General features: G+C 55.1%; 3 protein-coding genes across 3 annotated transcripts; 1 reads left to right on the forward strand and 2 right to left on the reverse strand.

The window, feature by feature from the left end:
• The first annotated feature begins 607 nt into the window (after positions 1 to 607).
• BKA78DRAFT_39328 (uncharacterized protein) lies at positions 608 to 1,479 on the forward strand. Its single transcript, XM_066893113.1, has one exon. It carries the CDS (start codon positions 821 to 823, stop codon positions 1,346 to 1,348), a length of 528 nt encoding a protein of 175 aa, XP_066739627.1. The 5' UTR covers positions 608 to 820; the 3' UTR covers positions 1,349 to 1,479.
• Positions 1,480 to 7,787: 6,308 nt separating this feature from the next.
• Positions 7,788 to 8,177, reverse strand: BKA78DRAFT_299300 (uncharacterized protein; the record flags this gene model as incomplete). Its single annotated transcript, XM_066887035.1, has 1 exon — positions 7,788 to 8,177. The coding sequence occupies one exon, from the start codon at positions 8,175 to 8,177 to the stop codon at positions 7,788 to 7,790; it is 390 nt and encodes a 129-aa protein (XP_066739628.1).
• A 2,009-nt stretch (positions 8,178 to 10,186) lies between these two features.
• Positions 10,187 to 11,977, reverse strand: BKA78DRAFT_299301 (fungal-specific transcription factor domain-containing protein; the record flags this gene model as incomplete). Its single annotated transcript, XM_066887036.1, has 3 exons — positions 10,187 to 11,376; positions 11,429 to 11,512; positions 11,563 to 11,977. The coding sequence occupies 3 exons, from the start codon at positions 11,975 to 11,977 to the stop codon at positions 10,187 to 10,189; spliced, it is 1,689 nt and encodes a 562-aa protein (XP_066739629.1).
• Positions 11,978 to 14,653: the final 2,676 nt, after the last annotated feature.

A 14,653-nucleotide genomic window follows, 5' to 3' on the forward strand; every position in this document is an offset into this window, starting at 1 on the left:
AAAGAGGCGAAGTGTTTTCCGAAATGCGTGGGTTGAGGCTCGTCGTTGATGGGTGTTGAAAAAGCTCAAAACTCCAAGCAGCGGGTGTCCGTTGGACAGGTTGCGAGTGACAACCAGGGAGCGACATGTGGAAAAATTACAGTCCTTGATGAAGAGGGAGAGAGTATATAGTGCGCGCAAGTGGACACTGAATGGGCAACAGCCGACGGGCGGTGTTTGGATGGAGCACCACCTGCGCGGAGCAGAAAGACAGTCGGCCACGATAGTCGAACCTCAACACCAAAGCACGCACAGCAGCCTTCAATTCGCATCTTGACAACGACGACGTCCAAAATGTGCAAGCCAGGAGTGCGCTCAATCAGCAAGGCGCCAGATATAATTCCAAAACGCCAGCACACTTCCAATGCCCCTTCCACCGCCGGCCTTAAGCTGGGATAACCCGAGTCCGCTGGCGTAGTTGGAAGGGGCCGGTCGCAGATAACTGGGTATAGGTAAAGAGTTCGATCCCAGCCTGCACCATTGACGTAGATGTAATTATACTGTACTCTATAAATCCTTCGGGATTTTGATATATCCTGCGGTCTACGAGCCGCGGGTGAAGTTTTGCTTTTTTGATCTTTGCTGCGGCTTTCCTTTCCTCCTGTTGCTCTTTTGTGCGTGGTGCTTTTGTGGTGGCGGTGGTGGTGGTGGTGTTCTTTTGCCTTTGTTGTTGTTGAGCTCGCTGCTGGCTCTGCGAAAAGAGAGACACCACAAAGCTCGCGACACTGCCACGCAGCAGCGACCACAACACAGCAAGATCTGAGCGACACTGAATTAATATATGCTGGAATTCCTAACTGGCACATCGACAAAGCAAGTCACCCTCTCCATCGACTTTCTCGACGTGCTCTCAAAGCCAACACTGTCCAATTTCACACCAAACATCGTGAACAATCAGACCGCCGACTCCCGAACTGCTGAGTTTGGCAGCCAGAGCCCGCACGCAGGCACGAATGTCACCATGTCATTACACATTTCGCGCCGCCCTGTTTATTGCGCAGCAGCATCGGCATCCACGAACGACGCATCCTCTTTACACGCATCCATCATCAGACACGGCAAAGGCCGCAGCAACTGCGACTTCTGCGCTCTCCATCATACCCGCCCGCCCTCACTCACCGACACAAAGCGCGGTCTGATGCGGACTTCTGCTCGCTCCCTCCACCCCTCGCACACGTCTCACACGACGACGTTGGGGCAGACGGACACGTCTCAGACGCTCGGATCAATCATCGACAATAGTCCCCGCCACAGCGCGCCCACGCACTCTATTTTCCGCCCGCGATTGGCAACGGGGTGGCCGCGTTGACGTGATAGTGGCGCCGAGACAGGGCTGATGGGCAGCGTCGCCCGCATGGTGGACGAGGTCATGTGATTGATGGGTGCTGTGGTGGCCCGGATGTGATGGGATGAGATGGAGGGATTATATGAGACGAGAAATTGTTGATTTGAAATGCGAGGGAGCGGTGGTCATTGGGACGGTTGTTGGTCGTCAAGTGCAGCAATGTAGCAATGAGCTGACGAGTTGCATGGATAGAGGCAATTGACGGTAAATCATGAGGACTGAGGTTCAGCGGCTGGTGATGACTTCGGTCTGAAAAGCAATTGGTGTAGTTCTTGGACGATTTCTTGGGATTGACCCAGGTGTGAATCTAAACAGGATGATTTGAGACAGTGTGCAAACAAAGACATTACTTTGGCCGATTACGCGGCGCCAAAAGCGAAGAGCAGACATGCAAGCGACCAAGCAAGAATGGCAGTGGACAATCAACGCAGACAGATTACCGGTAGCGAAGAAACGACAAGACAGCCGAGCAAGAGGCCTCGTCCTTCCGCTGCTTTCCGCCAGCGAGTGTTGAACAATTGAGGAGAAAGCCGATGAGAGAATTTGAGCAGAGTGGTGTGCGACTAGTCTCGCGGATGCGGAAGTCGCTCAGTTCTCAGCTCTTGGGTTCTGCTCGTGGCGTCCCCCGGCCGTGGTGGGTGGGTGACACAAACGTCCACTTACCTGCCAGATCTGTAGCACAGTCAGCCATCCACCCAGGCTGATGGATGACAGCCTGTTTGCGTTTCAATGTGACATATCCATCATTCTATATCCATGTCGCGATACGATGCTTTGTACGAGGTACTGCTACAAATACCGTAGTTTAGCGCCTGCACCTCATCTTGCCAAAAGAGGGCACATAATCCCCTTCTCTCATCATGGCCTTCTCGGAAGATCGCACCGCATTTGTAGGAACTTGCCAAACACGATGCGGGTGGTAGTGTCTTTGAAGTCAGAGATTATTGAAAAAGCGCATCAAGTTTGTACGCGGCGGATGGGTTCGACGGGACCGAGTGTTGCTCGAGCTCTGGATCTGGCATATGCCGCTGCTTCTAAACGGCGAGATGCTCGCGTCGCGTGGTAATGCTCGGCAATAACATGATGTGGTGCCAACGGGCATCTTGTTCATGCCGGGAGCGCGCTAGCGAGTTCCTCTTACCAGTATGCCTGTTGGCATGTGGCGCCTTGCCGTGTGTCCTGCATATTCTACGGCTACGCACATACAACGGGGCGTGGGCACCTCTGGGTCCTCTTTGCGCATTGAATCAAAGTGACGGCATGCCTGACGTTGGATGAGGAGGTGACTGAATGCAACGTAGACTGACAAAGGAGGCCAGAGATATGGCCGATGAGGCTTCCAAGATGGAGTAATTATTGCGCCCTCGATCCACTATCCTATTCGGAACAGGTTTCTAGTGGCTGACTGCAGGGTGTGAAAACTTGGCCCGAAGTCGACTCGGCTCCGAGGACCAAAACGAAACAAAGAGCGACGAGCAGTCCGATTGAGAGATGCAGCGCTCATGTGTACAGCTTTTGGTGCAGCATCATTATGCGAATAGATAGTCCCTGCTATAGGCGCTTGTGATGGAAAGAGTTGGTTTCAGCTAGAGAACGGGTGTGATGGTGGTGTAGTGTGATGTTCAGCATGCAGCCAAGCAGCGCATTGCATCGAAAACGACAAGACGACGAATGCGCGCACGAGCTCGGCAAGCTACGATACCGTGTAGACGCGGAGCAAGTGTACCTGAAGATAGGTCGCGAATCACAGTGTCGTCGACCGAGGAGGTGTCAATGGCCGAGTCAATGGCAGCGTCTGCTGGGCCAGTCAGTGAGAACGCAGGTCCACATTCAGGCTATTACAGTGCGCGTGTAGTTTCATCCCACGCCGCTACTGCAGCAGTGAATTTGGCCGATTGAGGGCCATTGCCGCTAGACCGAGAACGGCTCGTCTGTATGTCGGCGCGACCGGGGGTTGAAGCGTGCATGCAGCTCGCAGCAGCTGTCGGCACGTTGTTTGAGAAAAATTGTCGCCGTTGTTGTGTCGCCTTCGTTCTTGTCAGAATCCAGCTCTTTCGCCCCAAAGCTCGCCCGGCCATTGAACAGCCTCAAAGGGACCTGTGCTCGACTTTACCTTCCCAGCACAACCCTACTCTTTCCAATGGTGCGACGCGCGACGTACCGCGCCGCACCGGGAGGGAGGAAGGGAGGAGAGGGCCGGAGGGACGCCTGGCGGGTCGACAAGACTAGGACATGGTCAGTCTTTGCTCAAGGTATCCCAGTTTTGCTAGTCGCCATGAGGTCCATCAGGGAACATGTCTCTCGGTCGTCAGCCTGCGTCGTCGTGCAGTCAGCCCGCCAAATCGACATGCAGGCGACTTGGGAGGCTTTTCAAGGCGCGAGGTAATTCTTGGTCGGTTGTTGTTGTTGTTGTCTGGTCGCAAATGGGTTGATGAGGTAGGTGGACGAGGATGACTAATCGACGACGTCAACCACAGGAACCCCTCACTTGCCTCTCCATCCACTACCAACGTCGACGCCGCCTTGACCTTCCAGGCCTTGACTTCCCGCCGTCTACCGCCCTCTGTGCTTGCAATCCACTAGTTCCCGCTGTCAAACCGCCCGTCTCAATTGCAGCACAGCACCGGTAGCTTCCCTTCGCTTCAACTGCCACCAGAGCCGAAAAAAAGCAAATTCATGTCAAGGCTTGCGGCACAATCGTCATCGCCTTCTCGTCCGACCGACACGGTCCCATAGCTACGAGCATCACGGCCCCGCTCTTGCCCGAGCACCGGTGCTGGTCCCGCCGCCATTGACCCTGGCTCGCGATTATCCCAGATCCCCGCCATGCGCTAGGTACATGGATAATGCCACATGGAAACGATCTGGATGGTCCCTGTATGGGCCTTAGCTCACTGGGATATCCTGGCGCACATCTTGACGTCGTGTGATGCGCGTGCATGTACCGGGAAGTCTACCACGGATGACCAGAACGAGCTGGCCGACAAGATGCACGAATTCCCAAGTTCGGCCGACATTTCTACATGCGGGAACAGTCGTACTGCCTCGATGCTAGCGTCGCAGTGCCGCTGTTCGCATGCAGTCGGTCTCATGTCGTCTGTCTGACCTTGGCGCACGACACGACACCATGTCGAGTGCCTGGGTGTCAGAGTATGCATGTCTACGTCAGGTGGAGCGGTGTGACTCGGCAGCTACCTTTTTACTCTCCCACAAGCAGCACCAACGGCCGGCGGCCGGCGATTGACTTTATCGACGGCACATCTGCCGTACCGAGAGACATACGGGACCCTGATGGACTCGGACCACACAGAGGGACTGGAATAGACCAGGGATTGGGGACAGCATCTCGTGAATCCTGAAAGAACGGGCGGCGGTGAGAGACCATTCTCTGCCGGCCAAGGGAGGAGAAGGATGGACTGCGAGTTTGGCAGATTGTGGAGATTACCGACGTGCCGCTCGATGCCGGTGGTTCTGCGTCGCCGACCAGATGATTCCAGCGATACTGGAAAGGTAGGCTCGTCCGTCCTGCAGATATCGCCCTTTTGTCCGTGGACGACCAAGTGACCAACCATGGGCTTGAAGGACCCACTCAGCGTCAGCGGCACCTTGTGCGCGCTTTTGTTGTTCAGATCGGGAAGCTTCGTACGCCACTGTCCCTGAAAGGCTGAGCAGTGTCTGTTCCTGACACGACCGAGCTGAGTGAAGTGTCAGAGACACATTAGTTTAGCAGAGCGCATCGTTGCGGTTGCTCCAGCCTATCGCAGCATTTCTCTGGCAAAATCGCTCTCAGCAAACCCGCTATTGGACGGCGTGTCTTCTTTATCCAATGGTCTCGATCGTTTTTACTGCTCTCAGTTCTCCAGATTCATCTACATGCAGCGCAAAGAAAAGCCGCGCCGCCATCCGCCGCACTCTAACTTTCTGCGAACACGTATTGCAGCACCGCGGCTGCACAGAAGACGTCGAGTCAACTAGTCCATGTGCCTGTTTTATTATAGACACTGAATGCAGAGTCGATCGCGGGCAGAGCTCGGAGGGGTACTGGCATGAGAAGGTGTGGTGCACGACGTCGTCGGCAGCACGCCTGCAGCTGAGCCTTGCCGTCTGCGCTGTTCAGGGGCGGGATGGACGGGTTTGTTATGATGGAGGGCGGATCGACAAACAGTTGGTGTGTAGAGTGTTGTTAGGAGATAGGAGAATGGGTTTGGGCTCACAGGCTCAGGTCTGGGCGTCAACTGTTGGGCTTCACGGAGGAAAGTAAGTGGATTTTGGGAGACGTGCGAGTGGGCAGCTCGGTGTTGGATATCGGGAGTGCACGTCTCGAATGCCCAGGCTTCAAAGGGCTCCGAGACGAGAAGAAGGCCAAGGTAAGCCTGATCATGTTCTCGAATCCTCCGTCTTCGTTGTCAGTTCGATTTCTTGGTCTTCCTGTCTGCGGAACTCGACGCATCCTCCCGCCCCTACGCTGCCGACGGTACCTGATCTGCCGCATCTCCCCGCGTATGTACGGTAAGCATGTGCAATCAATGGTCGGTGACACAGCATGAGCAGCATGTTGCGCATAAACAGACGGCCATCCTTCTGCAGCGATACGAGCGAACTCGGGCAGGCAGATTGAGGCAGAAAGTTATGGCGCGCAGCACTCGAGTCCCACCCTCCTCCGTCTCGCCGACAGCGCCACTGACAACAGCAAAAGAGTCAATCGTAGACATGCGCGCGCGCCGTCGATCGCGGGAAAAAGAAAGGCGGGCTGCATACACGAGAGGGGAATGGTCTTGAGAGATGGAGGAGGAGAAGCACGAGTGGCACTGCAGCAGCGGGAGGAAAAAGAAAACATGAGGGAAAAAGTTAAGAGCGCAGAGGCGGAGGCCCAAGGAGACAGGGGTGCCAGGTGGTAGTGGAGGCAGAGGTGCATGTGGTGGGTGATCAGCAGCCAAGTGCTGAGTGCTGAGTGGATGACGCCTCCGGTGCAAATCTGACCTTCCCTACCAGACTTATCCGGCGCGCAGAAAAGTCCGCGTACTACGACTTGTGGATCCATTCTCTTCTCGTCACGGTACGCTCAACGTCATTCCCTGTCTTGCGTCCAAGTACAGTACAAAGGACTCGACATGGCAAGACGAAACGCCAACTAGCCTGGAAAGACGGTTGATAGCGACATCCAGGCCGACCACCTCGTTCAACATCGCTCCCTTGTCTACGTTCCCGCCCATCCACATCGAGTTCCATCACGTAGCTGATTTTTACGCAAGGTACATTACCATGATCTGAAAGTGTTTTTTCTAGACTCAATGCTAGACACCGAATGCATGCCTACAACGTGCATACAAAACACTAGTCCACGGCTACCCACCCGCCTGTATGCCTTGCTGCTTTTGGGGCCTAAGTGGGCAGTACTAGACCTGCAGGCGCAAGGAGTCCGGCAGAACCAACTTTGCACTGCTTCCTCATGCAAGAGCACAGCAGAGCGCCAACAAGCCAGTCAGCCATTGACTGCACCGGGCGAAGAGCAGAGCGAATTCGTCACCACAGCTGCGGCCAATCCCTGACAGGCAGCCTAGCATCGGTGTCGAGCTGCTATCTGCCACCACAAGTGCAAGATCCGAATCACCGACGGCCCTGGTCCCTGCACCCGCGCAGCAACTGGCTAGCTGTTGTCCAGAAAACTCCACGTCTCCACCTCCCTAGACCACCACTTACGACGGCGGCGGGAGATGGTGGCAAATGGGCAGAATGACACGGAAAGACGGCCGGCGACTTTGTCTGCGCCTCCACCACGAGGGCAGCAAGTGTGGCTCGAGTGTATGCGCAGACTCGATCAGAAATCGACGCATCGAGTATCCGTCCCGAGTTCAGTGACAATGGGCGACTTCCAGGTAGGCCTGATTGAGCAGATTGCGGACTTGATTCTACTTTTGCATCCGCTGTCAAAGATCTCGGCACCCTTGCGGCGCAAAGGCATCCATTCATACACGCTACCTCCCTGCTGCTCCTAGGAGTATTGGGGTCAGCCTGCTAGTCGGCAGTTTTCTGCACAGGTACGCTGGTATCCCTCACACAGTCACCGTCCGCCGGAATGGGTCAATTGGCCTTGGCCCATAATCATCTTTTGCACGCGTAGAAGAATATACAATTGCAGACAGGGGACAAGAGATGGCGTTGGAGCAAGCCCAATAGCCGACGACAGGCGCATCGAAGTTGTCCTCCACTCCCTTCATCTACCCGTCCCCCGCGCACACTTGATTCTCAGCGCTCACCGCAATCCGCACTTCCTTCAAAAATCTGGATATCGGAACAGGTGTTTGGGAGATGGACCCTTACACCGCCAAAACCCAGCCGAACCGTAGCCGCAAACACCCTCCCATCCCATATGGCCAGCCCGCCAGCCCGGCTCGCAGTTAATCTATCGCAAACAAACGGCTTTGCCTGTGTACGCGTGGGCGGATGGATGGAGGGAGGGGAGAGGGGCGGCCCGAAGACGGACGGATGGGATGGCATGCCATGGGAAGAGGGGTCGTGCGTGCCCGCGTGCTTGCATGTATGTATGTACTGAGGTGGAGGGCCTGAGAGCTGCTGCTGGGCCGTCCGTCTCTTGGTGATGGTTGTGATGTGTTCGTAGGATGGCCAGGCATCGAAGTGGTGGGATGAGATGAAGTGAATTTGCGGTGTGACAAGACGAGAGAGAAGAGGAACAGTCGGCTCGGTTGTCGCTGTGATAGGCAGCAGCAGACAGAGCGCGGATTTCAGTGAAGGCGTAGGGCAAGGCAGGGACAGTCAGCAGCCACATCTCCATCTTTGCAGGCTCACAGCCCCAGGTACGGTGGTTGCGGGCAAATGATGAAGAGGACGCATAATCAATGCTGAGATCCCGACTTTGATGTGAATGAGTCACTTCTCGTCTTTGGCTCTCTTGTCCCCCGTCATCGTTTCTTCGTCATATACATTTGCTTTTGGGGCAACTAGATACATCATATGTGGAGTCAAGATTACATGTACATTCCTCAATAAGCCCCAGTCATGTCCATCAAGTCCGCTGGTTGGCGGGCTAAATCGCCAGCCCGAGGAGGCGACGAGATCGAGAAAAATGGGAGACACTTTTTTTTCCCTCCCCCTTTGGCGCTCGCTCGCTCATGAAATCGTTGTTTGCGCCGGACGTCGTTGACTCATACGGAGAGAAGCTCAACCGAACCGGTAGCCGCCTTTGCTCGCTCGCTTGTCCACCACATCAAACCCCGACGACCGTCCACCCTATCCTGTCCTGGCCCACCCATCCATCACGAGACAGGCAGGCAGGCGGGCAAGCAGGCCGGTAGATAGGGTAGGCAAGTAGTATATGGCCCGGGGGTGGATAGGTATCGTGACCGGCGAGAAGTGGGCCGAGCAGCCAGCCGGCCAGCCAGCAAGCGTACCTGGTAGCCGCCAAGCAGCAAAGGCCATTCGTCACGGACTGACTGCGACGACTGCGTGACTGCTGCTCCCTGGCTGTGCTGCTGGCTGTGCTGCGACTCTGCTGGACGCCGCGTTGCGAACCGGCGAACCGGTCAGCGAGATGGTTTGACAGGCTGCCCATGCAGGAAGACAGGCGTCCCGCACCGCATCGCGCCGCGCCGCGCCGTGGAAGCATGGCATGGCAGGAAGTGACCGACAAGCGGCAAGCAAGCAACCAAGCGGCGGCAGTAGTAGCAGTACCGTAGGTAGCAAGTGACAGACAAGCAGGCAGGAAGAAGCCAGTGAGTCGGCAAATATCTTTAGCGCGCGCTCGCTCGCTCCATTTTCCTCGAATCGACGAATGAGAGAGAGGAGAAGAAGAAGCCAGAAAAGAGTCCGGCGCAGAAGCCAGAGAATAATTCTCAAGCCAAGGACCAGGTGGGTAAGTAGGTCGTTACATACAGGATGGTTGGTCGGTGCCCGTCCGTCAAGTAGAAAGAAACAAGTAAGTGTGCATTGCTGCCAAGGTGTCCGTCGTAACGCCGTCCCAATGCTAACTAACGCATGCAAAAAGTACCCTTGACGAAGGAGGGGAATGGAAGCCATCGCCTCTCGCCTTGGTCGTTAAAAAGAGGAAAAAGGAAAAAAGAAATCGAAGCTAATCACAATGGCTGCCGCCGTCACTGCTGTCGGACGAATAGGAAAATCCGAATACGGCTAGAAAAGCATTGCGATGCGAGATCATTTATCCCACGTGCCGTGAAAGTTTTGATACCGTGACGAGCCTGCAAACCTTGGATTGATTGCAGCTCGCATCGGTTGAAGAAGCGAAGTAGGAGAGCAAAGATGAAGCGTACAGAGGATGAGAGGGCAAATCGTCATCGTCCGGCCGGGGAAAGCGGACATTTGCGTTTTTTGAAACAAGCGGAGTTTGGAACGGAGACATGTGCGAGGACAAGTGCCGGACGGTAGCACACGATGATGCGCTGAAGTCGATTTGAAAGAAAGGGAGCAGCCCGCATCATGCCCACGTGAACCGGAAGAATCAGGGGTGGTAGGACGACAGGAAAGGATGTAGAAAGCGGTACCTTCCGCAGGGCCAGGGCGAATGGTCGACGACGTACATGGAGGCGGATATCATCGGCCCGATGCGCACAGATTTGCGGCCGGGAGTCCCGTTATTGTGCGACTCTGGGCCCTTGCATTCAGCCGACGTCAAGAGATTTCGGTTCGGTGTTTTCTTGCAGACTTGCATATGCGTCGATGCAGGACGAGTCGAAAAAAGCAACCAGGAACGTGATTTTTTTTCTCTTTCCTTTCTGAATCGGCATGAGCCACATTCCGTTATTCCCAGTCGTCCGCCAGGCTGCCGCATTACGTGACCAAAAAATTGCCATCGACAATCTTTTCCCAGTCCCACGAATCTGCATTGCCTTGGTCCATGAGATCCCACACCTTGAGTACCGCTTCCCGAGTGCGATGGATGTTGCCGAGGCTCGAGAAACTTTGTAGCTCGTCGAACGCATCCAGTATAGGTAGCCTTTGCTCGTGCTCAAAAGCAGCGCAGGCTATCAAAAAGACGGGCAACAGGAGTACGCTCTGGGTGCCCGAATCTCTGGGTACTGCCTGTAGAAACTCAATGGCGCCGTCGACGGCGTCTTTGAGTTTCTGGTCCGGCTGAGATTCTTTGATGGAGCGGTAGAGATAAATCCAGGTGCATTGTCGGTAGAGCATGGCGGTGTAATATCGCGGGGAATGAGGCTCTTGGTTGGGGCTCCATTCGTTAATCTGTCGCTCAATGTCCAATGCTTGGGCCATGAGAGGGTATGGCACGCTTGGGATCCTGCCTTGCTCTCGGTTGACCCGCACCTGGGCACGGAGCGAGCTGACTTTTGACAGAATGACAAAAAGACCATCCACGACCCCGAGAAGTGTTGCTGCGTCGGGAGTGCATTGAAAGCACTCTAGCTTGAACTCGTCCGTCATGAGCACGTTCAAGTGGTTTGTGGCCGTGACAGAGTTTGCGACGTCGTGGTAAACCAGGAACTCGACAAGGAAATTCTGAACCTCCTCGTTTGCTGTCATTTGGAGATTCTTGAGCCAATACTTTACGGCCTTGATGTGATCGAGATGCCGGCGTGTTGTATCGCCGGCGGCAATCGTTTGCAAAATCATGACGAGACTTGACGCAACAACAGGAGTGTCGACAGATACGTTTGATGTCGAAGATTTCTGATCCCTGGCAATGATGTTCGCCACGCTCTCCCGTAGCGACTGAATTGCCTTCATCCAGTGATACTCGGTCCTCATATGGCAGTCGTCCGTGGCGTATTGGTTCAGAGTGAAGTGTGTTCCCGAAAGATACAACAAGGAATGCATCAATCCTTCGTGCTCAAAAGCCATGGGTATCAGTAATTTCGTAAAGGGGTTGTTTTCGTCATGCCACAAACTTAGTTTGCAGCTGACGTAGTCGGCAAAATACGAAAAGAACTCGCGGTCGACGTTGTTCTCAACCCCGTTGATGATCAATGGCAAGTTTGGGGGCTCAAGGGTTCCATGGCGTGCTGGACCAAGTCAGTTCGACGAGGTCCAAGGCCGACACAAAGTGCTGCTTACCCGAATCCCTTTGCTTTCCGCTCTTCCAATATTCTCTGGGCGGGTACCCCTCACAAACGACATTGTTCTTCTGGCAATGCATACCTTGCTGATGTTAACGAATAAGAATCCAATGGCATTTTGCAAAGACTTACAAGCAGGCTTGGTCTCATCACACTTCTTCTTTCTTCTTCTGCATGTAATGCAACCAGTCTTTGAGCGGCCCTTTGGAGATTTTGTTTCTGTCGTTGCCTCGGGGATCGGATGCTTTCGTGGTCTTCCTCGTGGCCGCTTGACCACGGCGGTTGTAGGGAGTGGAGGGGCAGGAACTGAGACAGGAGGTACAGCTGGCAGCGGTTCTCTGTCGACATCCTCCTCTTCCTTGATTTCTTCTAGCCTGCAATGCTCCTCCGGAGACGTAAACGCTTCGCTGGGTGAGGGCCTTGGGGATCCGGTCGAAGATCGTGGAGTCTCAGATGATGACGAGGAACTAAAACTGGCTCGGTTGGAGGCTCCGAAGGGGAAATTATACTGAAGTTCAAGGGAGCAGACTTGCGCACCCGGGGCCATTTTTGAAGGACTGAAGCGAGATGCAGGTGAAATGACAGACACGGCGGTGGGCGAGACGGCCGGCCAGGAATCGGGAATTGGATAGGAAGGCATTCGTAGGGAGTAATGGAAAACCGAAGGGACAGCGGGAAGTGGACTCTATGGATGCATATGCATACGCCGCGGCCCGTAGGTAGATATACGGACTGGTGGGACACGGGGCAAGTACGGGCTGACTTGAGCGTGAGCAGCCTCGTGGTTGACAAGTTTCATGCCCCAGGGGCAGCGGAGGGTAGGACAAGAGTCGAGGCGAAAAGTGAAAAGGGCTGCTTACCGCGACCGGCCTGTGGGCCAGTGATAAATGGGGACAGCAAGCTCTGGAGCGGGGGTCGAGGCCTTAGTCAGCGGGTCGATGTGCTTCTCTTTCGCCTTTCAACGTCGAGGCGTCCGGAGAGATATCTGGGCATGGGGTGGGGCTGTAGGCGTACAGGTACGGCAGCACAACACGAGTGGGGTAGTGAGAGGAATGGTAGGCAGATATAACATTGTCTTCGCCATGTCAGGGATGCATTAGAAGCAGCGGCGGGAGATGTCAAAGGTTCAACCCAGCGGTGGGTAGGGTGGAGTTGGCTGGGGGGACCTGGAGCGACGGCAGATAGGCGGCCGCTTGGACGAGCTGATCAATGCACCGCCCGCCGTTTTGACAGCGGCTGGCAACGTTGACATGGTGCCTTCAGGGGTCCAGGGTCGCGATGCCGCTCTGCTACCCGGCGATGATGCGCAGCGATGCGCGGCGATGTGGATGCCCAGAGAGCCGCATCGTCCGTCGAGTCCGGCATGCCCTTGGCTCCAGCCGGCGCTGCTGCAAGTCGCTTCACATCTTCATCGTCGGCCAGCTTCGCTCTCCAGCGAGGCTGTCCCTGCCTGTCAGGCGTGAACGAGACCGACTATCGACCTACGTCTGCCAGTTTGGCGTCGTCCGAGTGTGATAGGAGTGCAGTCTGCTGACATGGCCGGCAACAGCCACTCGGTTGCGTTGCGGCGTCGTACAAGCATCAATGCTGACCCCCTCTCGATTCGGCCTGCCCTGTACCTGAAGTCTTCGGTCGACCTCCCTCCGCAATGCGATTCCGTAGCCTTGGACGCATAATTCGGCTTGGCGTGGCGCTGTCTCTAAATAATCCCACGTGTGGCGTCACATGCAGTCCTTCCAACACCATCAACTACGCGGATACTGTCGGCCCATTTTCGACCTGCCTCTTCTTCTGGCTGCCTCTGCATCGTTTGAAACATAACCTAGCCACAGCTATACCGTTGCCGCAGTCTTCTCTTCCGGATCAGGTCTGTTTGAGTAACGTCGCATCGAGATGGAGGGCCTTTGCAAGTTCCTGGCATTTTCGCCCCACAAGGAAAAACAACTCCAGCTCCAACGGTTGGAGGTGGCTTATTGACGCCAGGGACGACTTTGTCCTGTTTTTCGACGGTCATATTTTCCTGGCATCCGTAGTCGCGTAGCGTGTTCGATGCAGAAGACGGAATGCTCTTCAGAGCCATTCCTTGTGGACTGCCATGAGCGAGTCTGCAGGGTGTCCCGCTCCTTGTCGTCGCTTCGCTTTTCTTGCCCTTTTCTGCAGCGGTACAAAAACGGCTTGCAGATCCTTCTGCGAGCTCCATCCTCAAATCGGTCCCGGCTGTCATCCTAACCCGAGAAGCACCCTTGCTGTCAGTAATTAAGAGTCGACCGTGATACGATGCGACGGACAGCGCGAGCGACGCGATTTTCGTGTCCTATGACGCAGCTTTGGGAGTTCGCTGGACCCTTTAGGCTCTGGCACATGTTTTTGCGGGGATGCTCGCCAGCGCAGCACCGCCAATGCGACATGTCAATTCGGCACCCGGAGCATCGTTCTGGCGATCTTTCAGAAAGGCGAGTGGTTATCAGGCTCGAAGATTGAGCCAATGCTTTGCAGACCCGTTCCGAGAAGTTGGAAGCGACTCGTTCGGCAATGCGTGATGGCGCAAAAGCCCTGATGAGGAGTCCTCACACTAGCACAGGTCTTGTGCCACCGGTAGCGTGCTGAAGCCTTTTATTTGCTGGCTGTCAGAGGCCGAAATTGTGCGTATAGCTACGTGGACTTGCAACAAAGGGTGTTGTCCTCTACGTTGAGCCGGAAGTTGCTCCGACCTCTCAGATGCGCAGGAACGCTGCATATTTGAGAGCTTTTTCGCCCAATGACCTCCTGGAGAGCGACAATTGGCGAGATGCAAGGTGAGATGCGCCGTCTGTACCACATTGGAAAAATCGGGAAGACGACAACCAAAGCATCGACCAGGACAGAATGGAAATTTGATTAGACGGCAATGCAGCAACGGATGAAGGCGGCAGTCGAGTTTGAGCCAGACTTGCACAATGGAGAGAGATGCATGATGCGGTGTCCTCTGAAAAAGGTTACTCCCGTAACTTGAGGTGCGGGAGGATTGTTGCAGTGAAGATCATCATGATGAGGGTTTGTAAAAGAACTTGCCAAGATGTGTCGGGGGAGAGTAGCGGATGGCGAGTGAGGGAGAGGGTCAGGAATGAGGACGGAGTTCGGATTGACGTAGCCGTGCTTACATAAGGGACCTACGCGAGTGCCCGAGTTTGCATGGTTTTCACCAATGCACGAGCCACAATGGGAAACGCGACGGAGTGCGCGA

This window comes from Phyllosticta capitalensis, assembly GCF_038381095.1.
Source record: "Phyllosticta capitalensis strain CBS 128856 chromosome Unknown BKA78scaffold_11, whole genome shotgun sequence".
Classification (NCBI taxonomy): Eukaryota; Fungi; Ascomycota; class Dothideomycetes; order Botryosphaeriales; family Phyllostictaceae; genus Phyllosticta; species Phyllosticta capitalensis.

Coding starts and splice junctions, on each gene's coding strand:
- BKA78DRAFT_39328 (XM_066893113.1), top strand. CDS start 821: ATGCTGGAATTCCTAACTGGCACATCGACAAAGCAAGTCACCCTCTCC.